This window comes from Melanostigma gelatinosum (genome assembly GCF_949748355.1).
Source record: "Melanostigma gelatinosum genome assembly, chromosome: 16".
NCBI lineage: Eukaryota > Metazoa > Chordata > Actinopteri > Perciformes > Zoarcidae > Melanostigma > Melanostigma gelatinosum.
In genome coordinates this window covers 5,026,780-5,050,633 of record NC_136649.1, presented here as the reverse complement: position 1 = coordinate 5,050,633, position 23,854 = coordinate 5,026,780, and the positions used below count along the sequence as shown (strand labels likewise).

Here is a 23,854-nt window from a genome sequence, read left to right as displayed (position 1 = left end):
GGATCCAGAGCTACAAGGATGCCACCAGGCAAGAAAAGGGACGTTCCCGTGGTAATCTGTGATTACATACAGCAGCGTTTAACCGAACGAAGTGCACGGCAAGATATACATTTTTATTTACTTCACAGAACAGCTGTTTAATGACTTTATGTTGAATGACTTCATGGGGATGTTGCATTACAAAAGCACCAAAAGGCAATGTTGGATTTAAAGGACAACCCTTTCAAATTGAACAATCAAACAACAACACTCTCCTGGTTTGCATAATATATCGCCATACAGTGATCTTTGCACTATGTATTTAATCACATCATAACAAACAGGCCTTGGACATGCCACTGGTCTTTAAAAAGCACATTTCCTCATTCTACCCAGCCTCATACACAGTGTATATTGATTTCTTTATTCTAATTTACAAGCAGAGTAATGCAGCAGTTGGCAATTATTCAACTTGCTAAGTGCATCGACTGCACATACACATATACGCTGTCAGTGATGAGGCCGCGTTTTCTTTTCATTTATGGGACTGTAGAATTGAATAATTGGGTTAGAGGCCAGAATAATCCTCTTTACCGACGGGGATTACAGCTTGGAATTCAGTTGGAAGACAAACGTGGCGGCGCTTTTGTCTCCAGTCGGCTGTCTCCATTGTGTGGGACAACTTTCATCATGGCCGAGACAGTTAGAATAAAGAACTGTCCGTGCACACCCAGACTGTATCCACCGTAAAGCATTATTTTGGTTCACGTATTTATACTTTTTAAACAGAGAAGAGATTTCATACTGCTTAGTGTAACATCCAGTACACCATGATAACTTTATGTCTTCTTTAATGACGCTCCGGTAATTCTTTCCCCTCCTACACCACGGCTGTGATACTTTAATGTGCAGGCTTCTGCAGGAGAGAATGTGCTTATATTATATTATATATCACTTGCTGTAATGTCCCGAGTGTATGTCAAACTGTAGCATTAAAACTTTCTACCTTTGAAGCTTCCTTCCCCCGCATTACACAACCTGCGGATGAGCTTTTAGATGATGGTGCTGTAATGCCGCGCTTTAAATGACATAAAAAAACGCTTCCCGCAGCAACGCATCGCTGCTCTTTGTCACACTGAGCGGTTCTGATGCCGACACTCAATGCATTGAGCATCACATTAATGCATCGTGCAATCGCGGCCATTTGGTGCGTATGTTGCTCATGTAAAGTAAAGGAACGTACGGCATACTGTGAGTTCTCCTGCACATGTGTACGTGTGATGGACGGGGTGTGAGGGAATATTGTACGGGATCACCTCGCTCACTGGCCCTATAGTTTACCATGGCCACATGCAGTCACGTTACCCAGTATGAGACATATCACACGTGCATGTGCAGACACGTCATGCATTTGTTCATGTAGAGATATACACAAACAGACAACACACACATCTTTCAGCCCCCCCCCCTTCCGCTGGTCCCGTCTCTCCTTCACTGCTGACGGAGACACTTGGGATGCTGACATTTAGAGAGCGCTGACACCGTTTGATGAGTCGAGTCCTTTGCTGCCTGTCTTCAGAGGTCCTAAATATGCTTCCCTCAGGTATAGTTATATAGAGACAGATGGGGGGTGGGGTGTAAAAAGTGACCCATGGAATTCTTTATATGCATAGTGGTGAAAAGACAGTTATAAAATCATGGGAGGGAGGTAATGTTCCAAGAACAACTTGTTTTTTTCTAGTAAACTGAATTTACCAGAACAAAATCATACATTTACAATAATGAGACCACCCTTAAAGCATGCACAAGATGGAGTTCCAAGACATCACTGCGTGCAGATTCTTACTTGAATAGAGGCTGGATATCCTTCTTTGAACTAAGTGACTCTCCGACAACCTCACCGAGTATATCGTTTTTGAAGGAGCCAAGGCAGGGATCCCATACTCCAACAAAGGACAGGAAGAGCAACAACTGCACAAACTGAATGTTTCCTCCACATCAATCTGAGGATGTACAAATAAAGAACTAACCGAAACAAATCTTAATAACATCATAAATAAGAAGACTTAGTGTGTCATATGAAAGCTAAAATGGAACTACTTTAAACACAGTAACAGATTAGATTCAGCTCTATTAACTATCACACAAGCTATTGAATACTCAGAAGCGAATACTATTTACACACTAAATGATATATAAACAATATGTCAAACTTCCTTTGGCAACTGTTACATTTGCATGTGTAATCTAACAACAATAACCACAATCACTTCCCAAGTTACCAGAATCTCAAACACCTCGGACAGATCCATTATGCAAAATGACAGTGAGAAAGCACTTGGATGAGATGGTTTCCCCTCTGAACTTTACAAGCTCTTTGGGACCACAATATCACCACAATTCATTACGATAATGACATTTACAAATCCTCCAACATCCCTCCAGATATGAATTGCACTCGTCTCAGCTGTTCTCAAACCTAACAAGGACCCCACTCCCTGCTCAAGCCACCGCCTCTTACCACTTGTCAACCGAGGTATCAAAATGATGAGTGAAGTACTGTATCAGACCGGAGAAAGTCATCCATGTACTTATTCACTCGGACAAAAATGGTCTCATCAAAGGTAGACAATCCTCAAATAATAACTTCATAAATATAGACATAATATGCAGAAAAGACATTTGACCGTAAAAGCGTGACCTTTTCATTTGCAATGTTAGATAGGTTTGTCTTTGGAGAGTCATTTATTCAATGTACCAACATGTTTTAACTCCTCCACCACATCAGCAATATCCAATAGAATAACACTTAACACTCCCATACTGTTATTTATCACCATCCATTGAACCCCTGGCAGCCAGAATAACAAAGTACCGGAATCACCATTGCCAGTACAACCCATAAGGTCAGTTAATATGCAGACACTTAAATACTTTTAATACTATTCACTGTGTACAAAAGAACATCAGCATCACTAGCTGCCTGTGTTTAAACTGATGGAGGAAGGCTACGACACCAACATTACCTTTCAACATCCCAACTGGTAACATTCAATATCTGGGCATTGACATTTCCTCCAATCTTCCAGAGCTGTTCCACCTTAACTTTACGCCCATCCGTAAATCCACCGAAGAGCCCTTAAACCGCTGGACTCGCATACCCTTCTCCGTCGCACAGGGGTCGGCAACCTTTACTGTCCACACAGACATTCTGCTCTATTTTACACCAAATAAAGTTTGTCTGGAGCCGCGAAAGCTATTTGATAACACAGCTTATAAAGTTTTATATATAGTTCGATTATAAATACAAAAACTATAGTTTGTTGTAGTTCTGAAAATATAGAACAAGAATAAAGACAATTCTTGACACGTTATTGCTATTTTACCCGTTATAACAATATCAACCTCTTATGGAGAGGAGAGTTTGCTGCAGCAGTTGAGAAATCGCTCTTTTCCACTCATCTCCAGCGTGACACTTCAGCAAATGCTGTGTGCTTCTTCTGGAAGTGTGTTTGCTAATTTCTCGCCACATTTCAAGCATACAGATGAGCCAGCATCGCTGGCAGTGAAAGCAGATGAATACGTCCACGCAGAATTAAACTCTATTTCCCTCCGTGACTTCTCTTTTTTCTACCGAGGGCGGGGTCTGCAGTCATGATTAGCCACCTGCAGGGAAAGGCCCCTGACAGCGACGTAATTTACGACGTAAAATATGAAAACATTTTTTATTTTCAGTGATACAGTATCACCTCAAACCCCAAGATAAGAGCTGTTCCCTTTGAAAGATTGGCCACTGTGCAAAAAATGTAATCAAAATAATGATATTTATTTCCATGTTATTTGTTGTCAAAGCCTGAGGCCATGTCCACACTACTACGTTTCCATTTATGAACACATGTTTTGCTACGTTTACACTGAGCGTCCACACTACGCCAGAGTTTTCAAAGCACCGAAAACTATATTATAACTATAATATTGACGGCCGTCCCAAAGCTCTTATTGAGCTCGGAGGAGTGAGGATTTCGGATCGAGGAGGGATCTACGAGAAGCCATGAGCAAGGACGCATGAGAAAAGACTTCCAGGAAGTCTTTTAACAGCCGACACGCCCCCTCTTTGTTCATCAGTCATGTGATTGGACGTTGCAGCTGATCAGACTTCTAAATATCACTGGAGTTTCATACCAGAGTGAAGACAGATCACAGATTAAACTCTAGTTTATGTTTGATTAGGTTTCTGATTCACCGTCTGGTTTAAATAAATGTTCATTGTAGTCTGAACAACAAAAGGACCACAAAAGGACCCCTCTGGACCACAAAAGGACCCCTCTGGAGGGGCTGAAGAGCCGAACGCGGCTCCGGAGCCGCAGGTTGCCGACCCCTGCCCTAGCAGGACGCATTGCAATCTACATGTCAATCTATCTATTCTCAATGATCACTGTCCAACCAATACCCAATTGTTTCATCAAAGGTATAATTCTACTGGAAAAACAAACAACCCAGAATTCAGTTTACAACACTGCAGAACAACAGCTTGGAGGTTTCTATGCCCCCACATTTCCTTAAATATTACCTCTCTAATCAGTTACAGTACATCATGAAATAGATTCACTCAAACGCTCACCAAGACACATGGTTTGACATTGAACAATCAGAATGCAATGAACTCTCCATTGAGAGATTTATGATTTTTCTGAGCGACAATACAAAAACAGCACAAGAGCACCTCCTCCCTCCTCCTCAAAGGAGTTACTCATGTAGAACACTTCTTTGAAGGCATCATCATAAAGCAACATAAATGAACCCAGACATTTGATTTCACTCAAGAACAGTTTCTACAATGTCCATTACTCAAAAACGCATAAATTGATATCACACATAATAACTTGCAACCTCCGATGGTAAAAGCTCTATTTACAATATTAGCATTCTTGAAACAAATGGCAAAATTATACGGAGTTATCTCAATAACCAAAGACTCCATCACAACCACCCCCACAGCAGATGGTGAAACCCTCAAGAAACAGATTTGCAATAATGTCTTCGCGAACCCCAGATTACAGCTCATTCAATACAAGATTGATTTAGCTCTGTTTGAATTTGAGTTTTTGCCATTTTTTGTTCGGTTTGATTGTTTTTCTTTTATTGAGTGGCTACACCTTGTTTATAAATGCACAAATTTAATAAAAAATATATAAAAAAACAACAGAGTAGATGCATTTGCCATTGAGAATCGACTCCGAGCATGAACAATTCCTTTAGATGTGTCGCAACATTATCCCAAGGAAGCCGTTTTCAAGGGTTTCAAAGCAAGCGCTGCTCCTCGGTGGTGATAGCTGTCGTTGAGCTGGAGTTAAAAAGCTTCTTGATTGAGAATTTGGTGAAGAAACAAACAAAAGGTTGTTTAAATTGTAGGAGCAACAGTATTTACTGGATTCAATGATTTTTTCCATTAATAACGTAGCGTGAAGAGGAAGAATTAACAGTGATCATGATTCTGCAAGATTGTGTGGGCAGATTCCAAATAGTGCCTAGATTAATATCAAACTACGTGACAATGATTTGTTTTTCAGTCGGACATGGCTGTTATCTCTGCTTCTTCCTGTGAGACATTTTAACACAAAGTAAAAAATTAGAAAAAGCCTGATGAGTCTGAATCTACCCTCAAGTAAAGGGGGCCTTGTTAAATGACCACTGCTTACGAGGATCTTTTGCTTCCCTCCTGCCTAACCCTGTGCTGATGCCCCGGCGACAGAATTGAACATGAAACATGTCAAAACACAGGATAAAAATTCAAGGGCGAGGGTTGGCAATTAGCGAGCTGACTGATGTCGGCGGATAGGTCTCCTTGCTTTTGTTATTTCCCCCCCCCCACACACACACTTCTTATGACATGAGCGTCAAGAGTAAAGAAATGTGGGCAGTTTGGCTGAGCGAGTCTCCAAACGCCAGAGATGGCTTGGGCGGATGGCAGCCTCCGACTAGAAATGAGAGCGCGCACGGTCTAATCGGTCACGCATGTAATGAGTGCGTCTCTGCTATACGCTCCCTTAAGACGACTCGCCATTCGCATGAACACGCGCATTCACTCCCACACACAGACCGCAACAGAGAGAGGCAAGATTACATTGTGACACTCGTGCGATGCCCTGAAGAGAAGGCACACACAAGCAGCATCGAACATGTTGGGAGTTGCTCTTTGCATCCGGACTTCGTACACATACGCACGGCCACGCTAACACGTAACATGCCCATGTAGACGACCACACACATCAGGTATTTACAGGAGAAACTTTTGAGCTAAGTATTGTGCTGGCCACCGTCCCCATGTGGCTCTCAGTGGGAGAGACAGATCCCAGATGAAAAGCCACAATGAGAGGAGCGCGGACCTGTGAGGCTAATTAAGGATTAGTAGCACATGGAGCTGATTGTTAACCAGCCGAGTTTTGAACAACCTTCTTTCCCTTCTTACTCGGCCAGCTCTCTCTCTCTCTCTCTGTCTATCTCCATATAGAAAGACTTTCGATGAGGGTGCCATCATTTGATTCTGCTGACTGTTTTCTGAATCTCAGTCTCTAATGGAGCACATTGACACAGGTTTGGGGGACAGAGTATTCACGATAAAGCTCTTGGCTGGCAGCGTATAGACCTTTCGGTGCCGACGTCAGGTGTCAGGGTGTTTGCTGGATGCAAAACAAAGGACGGACGAGAGGCAAACACGTAGATCACCTCGGACTAGTAGGCAAAAGTCACTCATCAAAAACGCCCCCTTGCTGTGTTGTCTGGTGCCAGAATCAAAAGAGCATGACGGAATATCACAGAAAGTGGAATAAAGATGTTTCCAATAGTTTAGTGTAGTCTTCTTCAAACCGCTGGAGTTACGGCCAAGCTCCCAGGAAGAGCTCTGTGATCACAATACCTTTCTCCTTGGACTTACATTAGGAAAGAGATGTCTGTTAATCAGCAGACCATTTTATTTTAATGCTAAATTAACTTCCCCGTATGAGCACTTGAATAGCCTTTATTCAAATCCTTGGATCCTAAAAGTTGTAAAACGCACCAATCAGCTGAATCAAGAGTCATTTTCGTTCCTCCGTTCATGTGTATGAGACAGAGAACGAGGTTGAACCGAGAGCTGGGAGGCGGTTCTAAGGACTTGCTGGATGCTTTCTCTTTAGGCCCCATGTATGCGGAAGATTGCAGGATCAAGTAGAAGGCGAAACTATTGGGAGAGATGGGGAAAAAACTACTAGAGAGTGATAGAGAGCGATAATAGTGTAGCCTTCTGCTAACGGTAGTCGCAGCCTTTGGTTGCAGTTATCGGAAGCAACAAATTTAGCAACAGGTCCTCTCCATCTCTGACATGTTCCACCGACATTGTCAAACTCTCATTTTGGGTTGCTTTGCAGTGTAGGCAGCTGTTGCCAATGCCGAAATATCCACTTTTCCTGCAGGATAGTCATTGGCATCCAAAGATTGAAACAGCTTCAGTTTCTCTTCTATTATAAACGCTTGGTTTCTCTGTCAGGTGTGAATAAAGTCTGGCCCATGAGTCAGCGTGTAGGGCTTGGTTAAAATGGTCCTGTTGGTTAATATTTCTCAAGTTACACTCGTGTTCCTGGAGAGTGAGTCACTGTATACAGAAATCAGCCATCTTCAGCCATGATATAAAAATTGAAAAACAAGCCAACAAAACATTCTAGCCAGCATTAAAGAACATGCTTCTTCCTCCACCTACACTCTGCCAACAAAAATACGCCGCCATGTCTACTAACAGAAAAGGGGTCTATACAGGACTCCGACTCAGTGAACCAGAGCGCGAGGCTTAGAACTTCCATAAACAAAGCTGATTCTAAGAGGTTAGTGCATCATTATGGCTATCAGGTGTGAATGGACATGGACTTCTTCTTCATGGTTGCTTATTCCATTTATTCAAATCATTCAGGTTTCTTTTTTTCCCCCAGTGCAAGTTCAAATCCGATTTCCTGGTGTACAATCCATGCATAAAACAACGTGCTTACCCTGTGATGCGCGGAAGCGTGTCAGTGGAGAAGAGGGCGACTGGCGGTTTGTCCCGCTCTGTGAGCCATGTGGTGTATTGCCCACTTTGTTTGGGGTGGAGGAACACAGCCATGTCCAGGCTACAGGGGCCCTGCCCCCCCCACAGCCAGGGACTCAGCACCCAGGGCCCGCCAAAGGCTGAGCTGTTCACCCAGAGGAACTGGCCTGAGGGAGAGAGAGAGAGAGACAAACCAAAAACTGTAGAACACAGTGACATGGTGAACCAGGACCAGACATAGAAGGACACTCTTAGAGGCTTGTCGATCTTGGTAAATCAGTAAATCTTGGTAGACAGTAGGAGCGAGAAAAATGATGAACGATTACAAACTCATGAACATGACGTGCTGCCACAGTACGTATGGAGTCCAGGTGAGTGATGGGCTATGATTTCAAATAGTTTGGAGGCAATGCCTGAGAGCAGGCACTTGATGAAAATTCATGAAATAAATCTGCTTTGATAAAGCGGAGTCAATGACAACCGTTGCCCCAACAAAAGAAAAATTTGAAAAAATGAAAAGAGTGGGTAGCGGGTGAAAAATCAAAGCACTTTTCTGGCTGTGATATGAAGTCCCATTTCACTTTCAAACCTATTGCGCTCATTCAAGCAGGAAGTTCATCAGAAGCTGAAAGCTGTGTGTGTGTGTGGGGGGGGGATCTGAAGTTGAAAGGAGGAAAATCCATTTTTTATATGCTCAGTTAAGAAAAGTAGCGTTGATGAGAGGAGGCTGAGAAACTCAAAGTCTCGGGAAGCAATCGAGGTGAGCTTGCCCTGATGCCGGTGTCCGGGTCGTGAGGTGAGGGTTAGATTAAAGTGGACTTCTCCAACGAGAAGGTATGTCAGCTGTTGCACTCAAACAGCTGTTTTTGCTATTAGCTGTAAATGTAATTTTTATGTGGGTACTTATCAGACGGGAAAGGGGTGTAAAAAGTCCTGATGGTTGGCATGGTGAGCATATAATTAAATCAAGGTCTCTGATTCTGTCTTGGATAACACTGATCAGTGTCAATATACATACACAGTATGTACTGTATAATATAGCTATATGTGCACATTTGATCAGCAACATTATTCCATACGCTTCTAAATTGTTTCTGCAGGTCTAAAATGTTTTAAGGGGACATATCGTATTCTTTTTCATGTTCAAAACACATTTATATGATATATATATATATATATATATATATTATGAGCATAGGAATGGGAGCCAAATCTGAATGGCTTGATGATTCACATGCTTTTGGATACAGAAAAAAAGACCGGGTTGTGTTTTTTCAGTCTGTGAGTTGGTAGTTTGTTGTTAATCAGGTGCCCGCTTTAAATGGCTGCAAGGGTAAAAACAGAGACAAGTGAATTCGACATTCAATTTGAAATAAAAGTAAACAGAACTTTGAAAGTAGGTATGAGCAATTGTCAGTCCCTCCTTTCATCCGTTCATACTTTCCCTTATCCCCCGAGGTTGCTGAAAAACTGGCGAAGTCAGAGGCCTTCAAATTGGAGTGCTCCTGTTAAGCTTCATTTGCTCTCCCTTCCACATTTGCATGCATGTTACAAAAGGGTCCAGACAATTTGGCAAGGACAGACAGAGTGCTTACAACAAGTTTGCAATGCAGACTGCATGCATTTACGACACACCCAGCAGCCATTTGACTCGGCCTCCAAGAGCTTTGGGCTTGAAGGAAGAAACCTATTGACTCCCGTTTCCCAGTCCAAATAAGATGAAGAAATACCTGCTGGGGAGCAGCTATCAGCAGGGTACAAATTATAACGCCAACTGCAAAGGCTAGACTGTAATTCCATGAGTACATCTGGGCCTCGGCTTCACCTGTGAATACTGCTGCCTAACGGAGCCTGATGCCCTCATTTACTGCATCACGAGGCCTGGTTCAACCGACTGTCCGTCCCAATCTGCATGGCAATCTGCATTAGTTTCCTTTAATGTTGCCCCTACTGACGGCCTGTGGGGATCCACTGGAAGTAGGCCCATCCAATAATCAATTCTGTATCAGGACTTAAACTGTATGAAATGATATCTTTCCTTAAAGACTATTTTTAATGGAAAGTATGTCCACTAAAAATGAATATGAGGCTCTCTTGCTGGAAGGAATGTCAACAACCACTATTTTTCAGAGGAGCTTTATTTTTTTTTTGTAACCAGCACTTGTACTCGATAGCTGGCCTGTTTCACCACAGTAAATAGACTGTGTTGGAGGCAATTAAAAAAACAAACAGTGTTTATAAAATGGCACCGGCTTATTTCCCCTCCGAGGAAGAAGACAAGCCCCCAAAAAAGGAGAAAAATGTCAACGCAAAGAGATAGCCGTATTCTGTCATTGAATCAAGCTGGGAAACACTCTTCTCGCTCTCTGTGCGGTGGCAGATTCAATCAACTGAGGCTCTTGTTGACATAGCATACCAAATCAGGCCAACTGTTGATGAGAGCAGAATTCCCAGAGATAGTAAAATTGCAGCTAAAGGCCTGGGAGACGGAGGGAAACAAGCCATTCAAATTGTATTCTCTGCCAAATCCTCTTATAACATTATGCATTTACCTAAGGCCAACACAAGCTTTTCGGGGTCCCAACAATTTGACTGCCTCACATTTCAATTTACAAACCATTCATTGGTGCAACATAGTGACAGCTTCCACTGTAGAGGGATGGTGTAAAAGTATGTTCAGCATGCCGATAAGCAGCCTTCTTGAGGTAGTGTATTGTTGTTGATTCTTTCTTTAAAAGGATTTTCTGACACAGTGATTTACAGTTACTGTACATACCTTCCATCGCAGATTGATTTTGGCCACTTGGGGGCAGCGGAAACAAGTTGTAGATACTGAACATCTTCATCTGTACATCTGTTAAGTTAATATGGTGAATAAACCTGTTGGCAAACAGTTGCTTCATTACACACCCAGCAGTTACAGAGCAACACAATTAGTTTGAAACCATGTTTGTGGTCTCCTGAGGAATGAAAGTCCAATATTCTTTCTCTTTAAGCCGGTTTTGGGTCTCTACCAACTCCTAAGGGAAATATCTGTTTTTCTAGCTGCCCAATGCTCCGCTATGTTCACCAGCTAGTCTTTAACTCTGTCTGCCTACTGTTTGGTGCTGATCGGGAGTAAAGTGGGTTTTGAGAGTTTTTTGTGAAATTATGCTATGAGAGTAGTGAGTGTGGATCAGAACAACAAAGTTGTGGGCTTGCAATCCAGTCGCCAGAAACAAATGTTGGCATTGTATATTTCTGCAATCCATGGGATACATTGAATATCGACATTTCTGAACAAAATAGGTTTCATAAAAACATTTCATATCAGCCTCATATCATGCTTACCTAAACATACAATACCAAGTGGTTAATTTGTGAAATGACTGGTTAGGTTTAAGCAACAAAACTACTTTAGTAGTGGCTTACAAAGGATGTTAAGGTTAGAAAAAAAGATCATATATCGTGTTCAAATAACACTGTAACAATGAAACGTACCAACGCAACCTACCAACGCAACCTACCAACGAAGCGTACCAACGAAGCGTACCAACGAAGCGTACCAACGCAACCTACCAACGCAACCTACCAACGAAACCTACCAACGCAGCCTACCAACGCAGCCTACCAACGAAGCGTACCAACGAAGCGTACCAACGAAACGTACCAACGAAACGTACCAACGTATGTTAAATTCCAACGTATGTTACGTTCCAACGTATGTTGCGGACCAACGTAACGTACCAACGTAACGTGACGGTCTCTTGAGTAACTATGATGTGCTTGTTTGAGCAATCCACTGCAACTCCCACCCACCTGTTGCAGACTTGTTTGCTCTTCGTTAGAATCTGGGTGAAAGGTAGACTTGGTAGGCCGGTAGAAATGATAAAAACAACCAACAAAGATATTTGATTACATTCAGCTTCACAGTTACATACATGGAATAATACACATTTGTTATTATTACACAAAACTTTCATTAATAGCTTGATGTATAGAGTGTTGCTTACTTGTTATAATACTTCACTTGTTCTGACCAAATGCAAAAACATTGATAATTAGATAACTTTTGCAGAAACGTACTATGCCAACATTTTTTCCACCCTCCTGCCTCAAACAAGCAGTAATGCAGACACTGCTTGAGAAATTCTTGCCTTGATCATCTGCAGTTAACATTTTAAAATCTCTAAATTACCCTTTTTGTCCAACAAGAATTAGAGAAGGTTGTTTACTTAGAGTTGATTTGATTTATGAATAATAGTGATATATGTTTGACCCATTGAAATCAGCTTTCCATTCAGGTAACAAACAACATTTTTTACTTAAAGCGGATACTGGCGATTGTTTAATTACATTTTTTTCTCAATTTACGCTCCGCAATCAACAGTGTTTATCACTCTATTCATTTGGTAGAGAGGGTCGTCCAGCAACCGCAACGAGTCCTGTGCCGAAGTGTCCCTGAGCAAGACATTAAACCCCTAACTGCTCCCCGGGCGCTTCTCAGCAGCCCACTGCTCATAATATGCTAGGGATGGGTTAAATGCAGAGGTCAAATTCGATGTATATGTAAATGTAGACTGACAACGACAATAAAGTTTAAGTTTTTAAAGTTTGTACTGCCTTGAATAGTGGGTTGGCATCAGGGGCACTGCTCTAGACTTGTTCAATTCTTATTTATCAAACAGAACTTTCTCAGTAATGGTTGGTGAGGCCTCCTCTTTTGTGGCTCCTCTGACCTGTGGTGTTCCCCAAGGCTCTATCCTTGGCCTCTTGTTTGAAATATACTTGTTGCCACTGGGCCACATCATACATAACTACAATATTCAATACCATTGTTATGCAGATGACTCGCAAATTTATGTCCCATTAGAAAACAGTGACGTTGGCCAAATTAATCAGTTATTATCTTCTGTCTGTCCAAAATATAGTGCTGGATGTCCCAAAACCTTCTCCAGCTAAATTAAAAAAACGAATCAGATATAATTCTCTTTTGTCCCCAGAGGTCCATCCCTATTGAGAAAAACATCTTTGCTCCCTGTCCGCAAATGTTAAAAGTACTTTTTAGAATTGATTTGATGAGTTTAATAACACAGTTTAAACACTTCATGCCTTGGCTCCCAGTTATATTGCTACATTTCTGCTCCAATATGAGCCAGAGCCTGAGATCTTAAGGGACGGCTCTGTCCCGGCTCAAAACGAAAGATTACCAAGCTTTTGCAGTCAGGGCCCCTCAGCTCTGGAAGTCCTTGACTGAGGATCTGACACTTACACAATCAGTAACGTCTTTTCAAGGATTCAAGGATTATTTATTGTCATTCTGCAACACAGGGTTATAGTTATAGCCTAGTTAATTTACATATTAGTCATTGTTTGTTGAAGCCAAATTCAATGATAATAGACACACCAACTGATAGAATACGAAACAGTGCAAATAGTCCAAAGAAATGCCTCCTCCCTGACCCTGAGTCAGTTAGAAGCAAAGAGAAAATCAGTAAGACAAACCTGGGTTTTCTCCTGGGTATTTACAAAGCCAGTGACCAGGTATTTGAAGGAGCCGCTTACTAATGGTGCAGCCAGTTTCCCCACTGAGGACTGATGTAAGATCAATACATGAAAAATGTGTTGATACTTGCCTTAAAAATTCATACACAAAAATTCAAGAATAGCTAGGATGTTTGCCCTCACTTTGTCAATTACCTGATATGGTAGTAGCACCGAACAATATCCCACCCATGCCACATATTTTGCACTGCGCTTGTGTATCATGTCTTATCAGTAGGGGAAGCTTGCAGGGCTTGAGATTGAATGTCAGATTAGACTGCATTTAGAATGTTTAGGCGTTAAAATAACTTTTTTGACTTTTAAATGTACCAGGAGAGCCAGTAGCATGTACAGATAACAGCGACGAGGCGAGGCGTTTCTGTTATCGGAATGAGCAGCGCCGATCTTCAGATAAGTGATGAAAGAAGTACAAGCAAATTGTGCATAATTACTGAATAATATTAAATACTGTCAAAAAAACAAAACAAAGTACTAATCTGATTAGCTGTAAAAAAAGCAAGCAAATGTTTACAGAGGTGTCAGCCACTGTGAATGCATCTCATAAAGCAGAGCAACCATGACATGGAACAGTGCATACAGAGCATATTAAATGCTGGAATGCTTTCTTGGAAGAATTGATTGTGATACAGAGGTGGGAAATAGTGTCTCCACCACCTTCGTCACTCGTGTGCGGATATACAAAGTGAGTGGGATCAAAATGAGGGATTTTGATTTAAAAATGCATGTGCATTTGGATATGGCCTCATTGTCCATTTGGACTTGATAGAACAATTATGTGAAGACAGATAATTAGCCTTTATTTACGCCCTTTCTTCAGAGAAAAGTTTGACGTTTTTTAAATTTCTTTCCCACCAAAGAAGAAACAAAGATTCAGTGATTGTAAAGGAAATCATCAGGGAATAGACTATATGGCCACAATTCGAATGTGGTTGATTGAACGTGTGTTAAGACTTCAGACACGTTTAATAGTTCAGCGCTGCATAACTAGAAAACAGAGGAAAGCCTTAGTAACCACTGGAGACATACATATTATTGTTTCGCTCTTCTGTCTCATGGACAAGTCCCATGAACGCTGATTTGTTCCGAGGTTGTTGTTTTTATAATCCTCCATGTAGCATTACAAAGGGAACTAGCAATGGCTCGCAATTACACACAGGCGTGAATGTAAGCCGGGGAATGTCCATAAGACGGGGCTTCTTTCTTTTCCATAAATGTTGTTTATCTCTATGTTGCTCACATATAGCAGTGCAGACAAGACTCGTAGGATTAGAGCTCTCAGCTCCCTTTAACCTGTGCAGCAGCAGCATAATGCGTTCTCAAGTGGGGGTGCATCCAGCTTTGGATGACACAATGGGGTATCGAGTTCAAATTCAGAAGCTCCGGAGCAACAGAATGTCTTCAACTTGCGTTATGATTCCGTGCCATATAGTAGCAGCTTAGATGGTTTCTGTTCTGTGCCCTCAGTTCTGATTTAAGTGGGAGTTTGCTCAAAGGATTTGTGTTTCTTTTGAGGTGGCGCTTCAGATTGCTTTTAATAATGGCCTCGATCTCGGAACATATGAGAAATACTTGCTTTGAACTCATTATGGGAAGAATTAAATTGTCCGTCCAATGTTGGATAAAAGCTCTGTTTTCATTGTATACTTTTTGTTTCTTTTTAGGGCACGCCATGTGTGCAATGCTCATTAGAGGGCAGGGATTTAATAGGCTGAGCAGGACCACATGCAAGGATTTACAACACATGCAATTGGAGTTTGCTGGGCCTCAAAACCACTTCTGTATCCATTAATATGATGCACTTTCAGGGCAAAATGAAGAGGCTGGATGTAGGAAGAACTTGTGAACAAATTAATCATAAACACATTGGTTGTATATGAATGGTGGCACAAATCTTGGATAGCAAGACAGGGTCAGTGATTCAAAATAGGTCGGCTGGGTTGCCGACATTGAAGTCGACCCGTGACGTACTGATGACGTACAGCGTTCGTTGACAGTCGTGCCAGAAACCCTATTCTCCAGGCAGAAAGAGGGCGCAGCAAGAAACCAAGACCACGGCCACTGGAAGCAGCAAGGGGCGCTATGAAGTTCATGGCCAGAGCCGCGAGCCACCTTCACTCCGGGTTTAACAAGCCGAACTAGAGCGAGTCGCGGAAATGTGCCCATCAATGGCTAGCCAGCGCCGGGGAAAGGTCCACCAAGGGTATTTTCTTACGCTGAACGCTTATCCCTGACAACTGGGGGCCTATCTAGACTGTGGTGGGTCGGATCAGACTGTGGTGGGTCGGATCAGACTGTGGTGGGTCCAGCATGTTAGACTCAAAAGGCTTAGAGATTATGGGCAGCATTTTTAATACCGTAATGCCTGGTTTAGACATTACCAGTTTACCATGATAACACCTGGAAGTGCGGGATAAAAAGTCTCGTTGCCCCCCATTTTTGTGTAATCAGTTGTAACACAGCATTTTCCATACACCATATTTCTGTTTACTCTTTAATGTTCACCTATTCAAACTGTGGCGTTGATCATATTGATTTGATAAAAGAATGTAATTTATGTTGGAATCTCTACAGCCTCCAACATGATTACTAAAGCTGGAACACAGTTTGAATGGCTGCAGTGGTTGTTTGTTGTGCAGTAGTCCCAGGAATTCTGCCAATGTGCCAATCATGTTAATTCGAGTCATTTCTGCTGGTGAGTGTTTCCTTTTCTGAGGAGCATCTGGACCACCGGTTTGATTGATTGACTTTGTTGTTGTTATTGTTGTTGTCAGTGACTGAACAGCTGGAGATCGGATGTTGTTGTGGCCTTGCTGAGCTCTGACAAAAAGATCTTGATGTCGGCAGCAACATTACCGCAGAGCAGGAGAGTGGAGGACCCCGAGCGAGCACCAAAGTTCGGCAGGGTGCTGAGCATGACTCAGCTGCAAGCGAATAAAGAGGGCCCGACAGTCAACACTACTACACAACTACTGTTATTTTCAGTATTGCTGCAAATGATGAAATCAGAATTCTTTGGCAGAAATTCAACAATGACCCAGTTGACTTTGTGTAGTCGTACTGTAGTTACCACTTTATTGCAAGAATGCAAAGAAAATGTTTTGCGATAAATTACAAAAAAGTGTTGGTGGTGACTCAAAACCACCAGCATAGCAAAAAGAGGACAACTTATCGTACTGATAATGGTGTAAGAGACTAAAATGTGACGTGTGTATGGTTTGTTGTTTGGTCATGTCTCTGTTCCACTTTGTGGCACCAGTTATACTTAGTGTATTTAGTATTTGATGAGCTGTCTGGACGGCATTATTTGCAATACGTTCCCCTCTCTGATCCCATTATTAACGACCAAGACACTAATGAACTGGACTGCACAATAAAATGGCGATGTAAAGCTCCACCACTTCACATGTCAGACAGGCCACAGTCCTCTGCCACGCTTGTCAACTGAATATGTAAAGGCAATAAGGTCTACATCATTTCTTTGTAGGTTTTTGAAACGATGTTCATCGAAGAATACATTCAGCAGAGTGAGGATATCATTTCAGGGCAAGAAACAAACGAGGTCAAGCAGGTGAGAGATAACTGACATGAAGTGGAACTCCTCTTCAGAATTCACAGGTGTCTGAAAGTGATTGGATTTTGACAGCTAATGATCAATTCAGCTTAAAATATATAAATATATAAAATATATATGTATATAAACTAAGACCAGTTATAAAATTGCCTTTTGTTTTGTCTTGGTATTATATGGGCTAATATTTTTCAAATACAACATTAATGATGTGAGTATTAAAGAAAAAACAAAAGAATATTCATCAATCCTGAGAAGAGTTTAAGTTTTGAACATTTCAAAGGGCTTTTGAAAATTATATTATTGCAGAATATATCTATTCTTGCAGAATATATCTATTACTGCAGAATATATCTATTACTGCAGAATATATATATATATTACTGCAGAATATATATATTACTGCAGAATATATCTATTACTGCAGAATATATCTATTACTGCAGAATATATCTATTCTTGCAGAATATATCTATGATTGCAGAATATATCTATTACTGCAGAATATATCTATTCTTGCAGAATATATCTATTACTGCAGAATATATATATTACTGCAGAATATATCTATTACTGCAGAATATATCTATTCTTGCAGAATATATCTATGATTGCAGAATATATCTATTACTGCAGAATATATCTATTATTGCAGAATATATATATATTACTGCAGAATATATATATTACTGCAGAATATATCTATTATTGCAGAATATATCTATTATTGTAGAATATATCTATTACTGCAGAATATATCTATTGCTGCAGAATATATCTATTACTGCAGAATATATATATTGCTGCAGAATATATCTATTACTGCAGAATATATCTATTATTGCAGAATATATCTATTACTGCAGAATATATCTATTGCTGCAATCCTCGCTGGAACAATTGCTCAGTGATTCAAGAGATTTAACATTTGTTGAACTAATTCCTCAAAAAAAGGAAGAAAGGACAAGAAATATATATATATATTATGAGAAATGCAGGTGTTGATGTTGATTAGGGCCATTCCAATTTATACTTAATATTAAAATGGCATTCATCTCAATCTATTGTGCATTGTACATGCAAAATTATGCCTTTGAATTTTCCCTTTAAAAAAAAGGCACCGCACAGCAAATGATGACTGAGATAACGTTTCTACAAATAAATATGATTTGAGTCTCGACATTGAAATCCTAGATTTCTGATGCAGTTAAATACTACATCAACTAGATTCAAATGCATCTACGTTTAGAGATGGTGTCTATGTCTAAAGATTTAACAATTCATCTGTAAGCCAGATAACAATTACATTGTTGATTTCCCATCACTGTATTTAAAAATGAATTGTTGAAAAAAATGAAACTTTTTAATTTTCAAAGCGATATCCTGCTTGCACTGTACGAACAATACATCCAGAGAGAAGGTCAATTTTGTATAGTTTAAAACTTAGGCTAACCCAGAGACCGACATCTTGTTCTGTCTGTCTGTCAGTCTGTCCACGGCGAATCTTGCATAGCGCTGGACCCATCAGCCTTCGATTATTGTGCTCATTCATGAGTGTATGCTCAGAATTTTTGAGAACATATTTAATTTGACTATTTTATAAAGTCATTGACTGGTGACTTAGCGGCCTCTCCTGCTTCATTCTTGTTTTGACAATCTCTACGATTATGAATTATTCCTCTCTTGAGTTGCACGCCTAGTTAAGACAATTGGAGCGATGGAGAAGGCCCTTTTGGTGGGTGAGCCGTACAGGATGCTGTTGCAGGAGTCCAGTCGAGAGGCGATGAGTGTTTCGGCGGCTGAGGAGACGCGGTAGGGGCGTAGACGAGCCCTTTCTAACATTAAGTCTGACAAAGTGAACTGCAGCTTGACTGCACAGAGCCAGTTCAGACATCGACATAGATTTCAAATCTGAGTGTATACTGTTGCATGAGTACATGCAAGTAAAAGAATAAACCTGTGCCATGCGCTTGCGGCCTAGACGGGGCAATCGTGGTTCGCGTTCATTCAACTACACATTACAGCAGTGGTTGTCAGAGAACTCGATCTGCACTCTGCTCAGTGCACATTTCTAGTTTTGCTTTGTTTCTATTTGTGCAGACCAGAGAGAGACGGGAGATGGACATAGGGTCGTGGGAGCTGAGGTGGTATAGACTGTTAATACTGTGTTAATCTGCCGGTGCCAAGTGGAAGTCAACAAAGAGCTTTAGCTGCGATTTAAAGAGGGTTAGTGGTGGACTTCAGCCTGAGGGACAGATTGTCTAGGTCCAGCATGCAGACTGATGAAGTGTGCTTGTTTATAGATAGAGCCGATACCAAACGCTGTCTCCCCTAAATGAGCGAGCGATGCCACAGGCCGATCCGGCCGCTGCCGGGCTGGGTTCTTTTGCAAAAGGGGCTCAGCAGAAATGCAGATGGCGGCTGATCGTAAGTGGATACTTGTGTAATTGTTTACTTTCATATGTATTTACCAACGTCAGAAGCAACTGCTGTCAGTGCCAATACAGCAGGCTTTGCCTTCCCTTGAGTCACAGGCTCCCACTGTTTTCTAAAATCCATGGACAAATTGCAGCCTCGACAAACCTCTCTTCATTCAAAACATGCACTGCGTGTTTTTCCACTAACAATTCCGTGAGGCAACCAAGCGTGCGGTTACCTGGGAATACCTCGTTTTCATTTTCTCCATCGGCAATATCTTCATATTATATTCCCCCTGATTTGATTTCTTTTTTTCATACAATGCAATGCAACAGCATAGCTTGTCATATTATTATGTAGTTAGAAACTCTGCCAAAAGGCAAAATAAACAAACAATCGCCGTCCACTGCAGAGAGCTGGTGTTCATAGCGGCGGCCTGTTTGAGCATTCAAAGCGAACACGAGCAGCAGTCTCCGCAGGTGGGGAGCCACCGGAGCCGCTTGAAAAGACACGGCTGGCTGCACCGTGCGTACAGACCACCTAAGATGACCACACCCCCCCAGCTCCGGCCAAAACCTGAGGCTGACCCTTCATTGGCCAAGAAAGTGCCCCCCGCTGTTTGTGCCGACCTGGTTATAAGCGCTAACACGGCGAGATTCAGCCTCTTCCCTCTGGACCTCGTCTGGGCTACAAGAAGACTCACGATGAGACCGCCGGCCTCATCAACCCTCATCTCAGCGCGCACGTGCCATTCGCTGGTCGAAACAGGCCGTGTTCTATTCTGAGTTTAAGGCCCCTATCCCGCGATAACGAATAACTTCCGCCTTTTGTGTGCACACCACCGGCAGAAGGACGACTAATCCTCGTTCCTCACCGATGATTACCGGGAGGTACGAACCGACAACGTGCCTCAGCCGAAGTTGAAACACAGGTCCCTCTCTGCAGTGAGGCGACCGAGTCCGCGCCAGCTCCGAAGCCGCGCCGACACCAGCCCTCAACACTCGAGGACTGACCGATTCCCATCACGGAAAACGGCCGCCTTTTACGAAGCTTCTCAAAGTAAGATTCATGGTATCTGGGCATAGCTTAGCTTAGCATTAGCTTAATTTAGCCTATTCGTTGATGTGTTGTTATTCCCGTATCTTGTTGCGTTAAGTCACTGTCGTGTTACACCGTGTTTATTGCACAACCATCGCGGACCACGGAGTCCCGTTAGATTGTGTATTTCCTGCTGTAACTGTTTGCATTAGATCCGTCGCTGCTAGTGAATGTAGAGTTTGTGTACTGTCACTGAAAGACTGAAACTACGGTGGCCGGACCCTCGTCTCGCCGACCGAGTTTCGGGGTGATAAGAAAACAATACGCTCATCTCACCGCAGTGATAAAGGTCTGTTTGTTTGGGGATTTATTTTATTTCGTTTGGTATTCTCTCTTCATTAAATCGACTCTGTGAGTGGGTATAGACCGTGGACAACGACAACGGCGGACTTGTGTAGGATAAGACCAGCTGTTCTCATCCTCATTACGACACCGCAGCAGAGTTGATTCCTCTCTCTCTCTCTTTTTCTCTCTCTCTCTCTTAACCTGCACACACATAGTCAGGGCCTATGAGCCTGGGGAAACCCCTCGCAATCGATTGCCTCTCACACGTGCTGCACCGCCACACGTGGTCACACGCAGCAGCCACCTCTCTGCCATTTTGTCCGCCATCTTGGTTTGTAGTTCTGTGCTGTAGTTCTAGAGTGCCCCTCCTCTTTTCATCACTGATGGAATAGGTTACACCCCCTCGTTTCACACACAGATTCTCACACACACACACACACACCCATACTTACAAACATACATCCACACCTATATACATTACTCTGTTATACTTTTAAAGAGCAGTCGTCTGTGATTACTTGTGCATATGTGGGAAATGAAAACTGGATGTAGTAGCCTGTGCTCGAACTTAAACCTTCACTGTCACTGAATGTGTAGTCATACTCAGACTATTGACATTATGAGTGACTACTAATTATGAGACTTAGTTTTATCGTTTGGTTATTGGTCCCTGTTCACAGGGTGGTGCCCCGTTGTTATTACTAATCATTAATAATTGTTACTTACATTAATAATTCTATTGATGTCAAGAATTCAGTTTCTTAGATGCTGATAACCCAAACACGCTCCTCTACGTTCCCAACACCAGTCACTCATATATTTATATGACAAAGCAACAAATCAATCCAGCAACACTGCAGCGCTAAAACGCGGTATTGAACTCTTTGTGATCAAAGAAAGGAACATGGACTTTGTCTTTAAGTGAACAGCAGCTTTGTTAAGTGAAGTGCTTTTGTGTTTTTACATCTGCAGTAGCGTTACAACTGTGTTCATTTGTCTATGGTGTCGTTTTTATGATATGGTTAATATTGTTCCCTCTGATGTGAATACTGTTTGAATGGCTCGTGCTCTTCAGTGTGTGGATAAATACGCGGTTGTACAGAACATCGGTGCGGTTCAGTTCCAGCCAGAGGTCCTCCTGCGAACGTGTTCGTTGAGTTGTAGATCCACTCGGGTCTCAGCTAAAGTTTTCAGCACCGTAGCTTGTAAGTGTCCTGCCGTGGTATGGTGTCGTGTTGCTGCCTTGGTTAGCCACCTCAGGTTAGCGTAGCATAGCTCCAAACACCAAGTTGCAAATAAAACGCATTCTTAACCATAAAATGTGCATTGCATCTCCGACGCTATCAGCCAGAAATACCGTTCGTACAAATCCTTTTCCTGGCTGGGTCAGGGCTGCCAGCTGTGGGGTTGGCCGACCCTTTCTTACGATGTCCATTTTTTCCTGAACTGTCCTTCACCAGAAAGGCGTTTCCAGTAACTCCTTCAGCAAAACAAAGCTAGGTAGAAAAAAAGAAACTACACCAAGCAAAACGCGAAAAATGTCATAACTTCTTACATATCTTTCAACTTGAACTCTTACTACTACTAAGTTATGCTAGCTGGCTTTCGTGACTTCACAACAGTCACGCTAGCTCACTGACCAATCACACCGCACATTAATGCTGAGCTGCACGTTAATGCTGACGTACTTGTAGGCCACCTAGACAGCTCTGACATGTCAAAGAACACGCCCAACATGTCAAACTAAAGATCTGATTGGTTGAACACTATGACAATCAACAATATCGTCCCCATTCACTTAAACTGCAAAGTCTACTTAGGGGGCATCGGGCTTCTCTTCTTACGTAGCGACACAGAGGTGAGATCTGATTGGATAAAAGCTCTACTTAAAACAAACTGCACTGGAAGCAGAGCAACTGAGGAAGACAGTAGCTGTGCAATGAGAAAATAAGATTATGGGAAAAATTATTATAATACATGTAGTGTATTTATGACAAATTATTAAATGATAAAATATCTATAACTTTGTGATTCTGTTTGGGCCAGCAGAGAAGGCCTTGCTGGCCCTGACGGCCCACCACTGGTAAAAACTGACTTGATCTGGGGAAGCTGTGTTGTCCGTCACAAAGCAAAGGAAATGTACATCATATTAAAAGTTGTTTTTTTTAATGGCATCACTATTGTTTTCCTTTTCAACTTTGTTAATCTGCAAGACTTGAGGTGGATAACACGGACTCCTGCAGAGGAGGTGATGTTGGAAGAAGGGGTGCAGAAAATGAAATTTGACAAATTGGAATCCAATATTTAAGTGTTTAGTGTATTTAAGTGTTAAGTGTAACACTTTATTTTGTTCGACAAAAAACCTTTTAACTCAAAAAAGAAAAAATGCCTGAAAAAGCATCAAGTCAAAACATTCCTACATATCACCGAGCTTATGATGGACTGAACCAAAATCAAAGCCCAGACCAACACAAATTCACATCTCCAAGCTTCTGAACAGAAGGGTTTATTTGGCAAGAGCTCATCTTGTCTAAGCACCAGCAACTACACTGAATATGGATAACCTCAGTCCACAAATACTGGAAGCCACTCCGGCCTTCAGACACCCTTGTCGGAGAGATCTCTCTGTCACGTTCATTGTTTTGAGAGGGTGAAGTTGGTATTTTAGAGCTGCCAGAATTTGCATTTTTCACAGACAAAAGTCCAACAAAATGATTGCTACTTTCTGGGGTGTGCTATGTACTCTTGTCCATGTCTGAGAGAAAGTTAAAACAACAAACATTTTCAGCGGGAAGGTCATGAAAGCACACACAAAGCCCTCACTTACCCAGAAATGAGCGAGAACCAAAGTCTGAAGTGTGTTCAAATAGTTCGAGAGAATAAAAAAAAAAAGGACTCAATAAAAG

At 41.9% G+C, this 23,854-nt stretch overlaps 1 protein-coding gene across 1 annotated transcript in view; it reads right to left on the bottom strand.

Annotated features, from left to right (window-relative positions):
* alk (ALK receptor tyrosine kinase) overlaps positions 1 to 23,854 on the bottom strand; it is a gene marked incomplete at both ends in the record, with an annotated part of 336,641 nt that overhangs the window by 131,369 nt on the left and 181,418 nt on the right. The window contains one exon of the mRNA XM_079287138.1: positions 7,998 to 8,202. Coding sequence (XP_079143264.1) covers positions 7,998 to 8,202 — 205 coding nt within the window. The remainder of the gene's footprint in view (positions 1 to 7,997; positions 8,203 to 23,854) is intronic.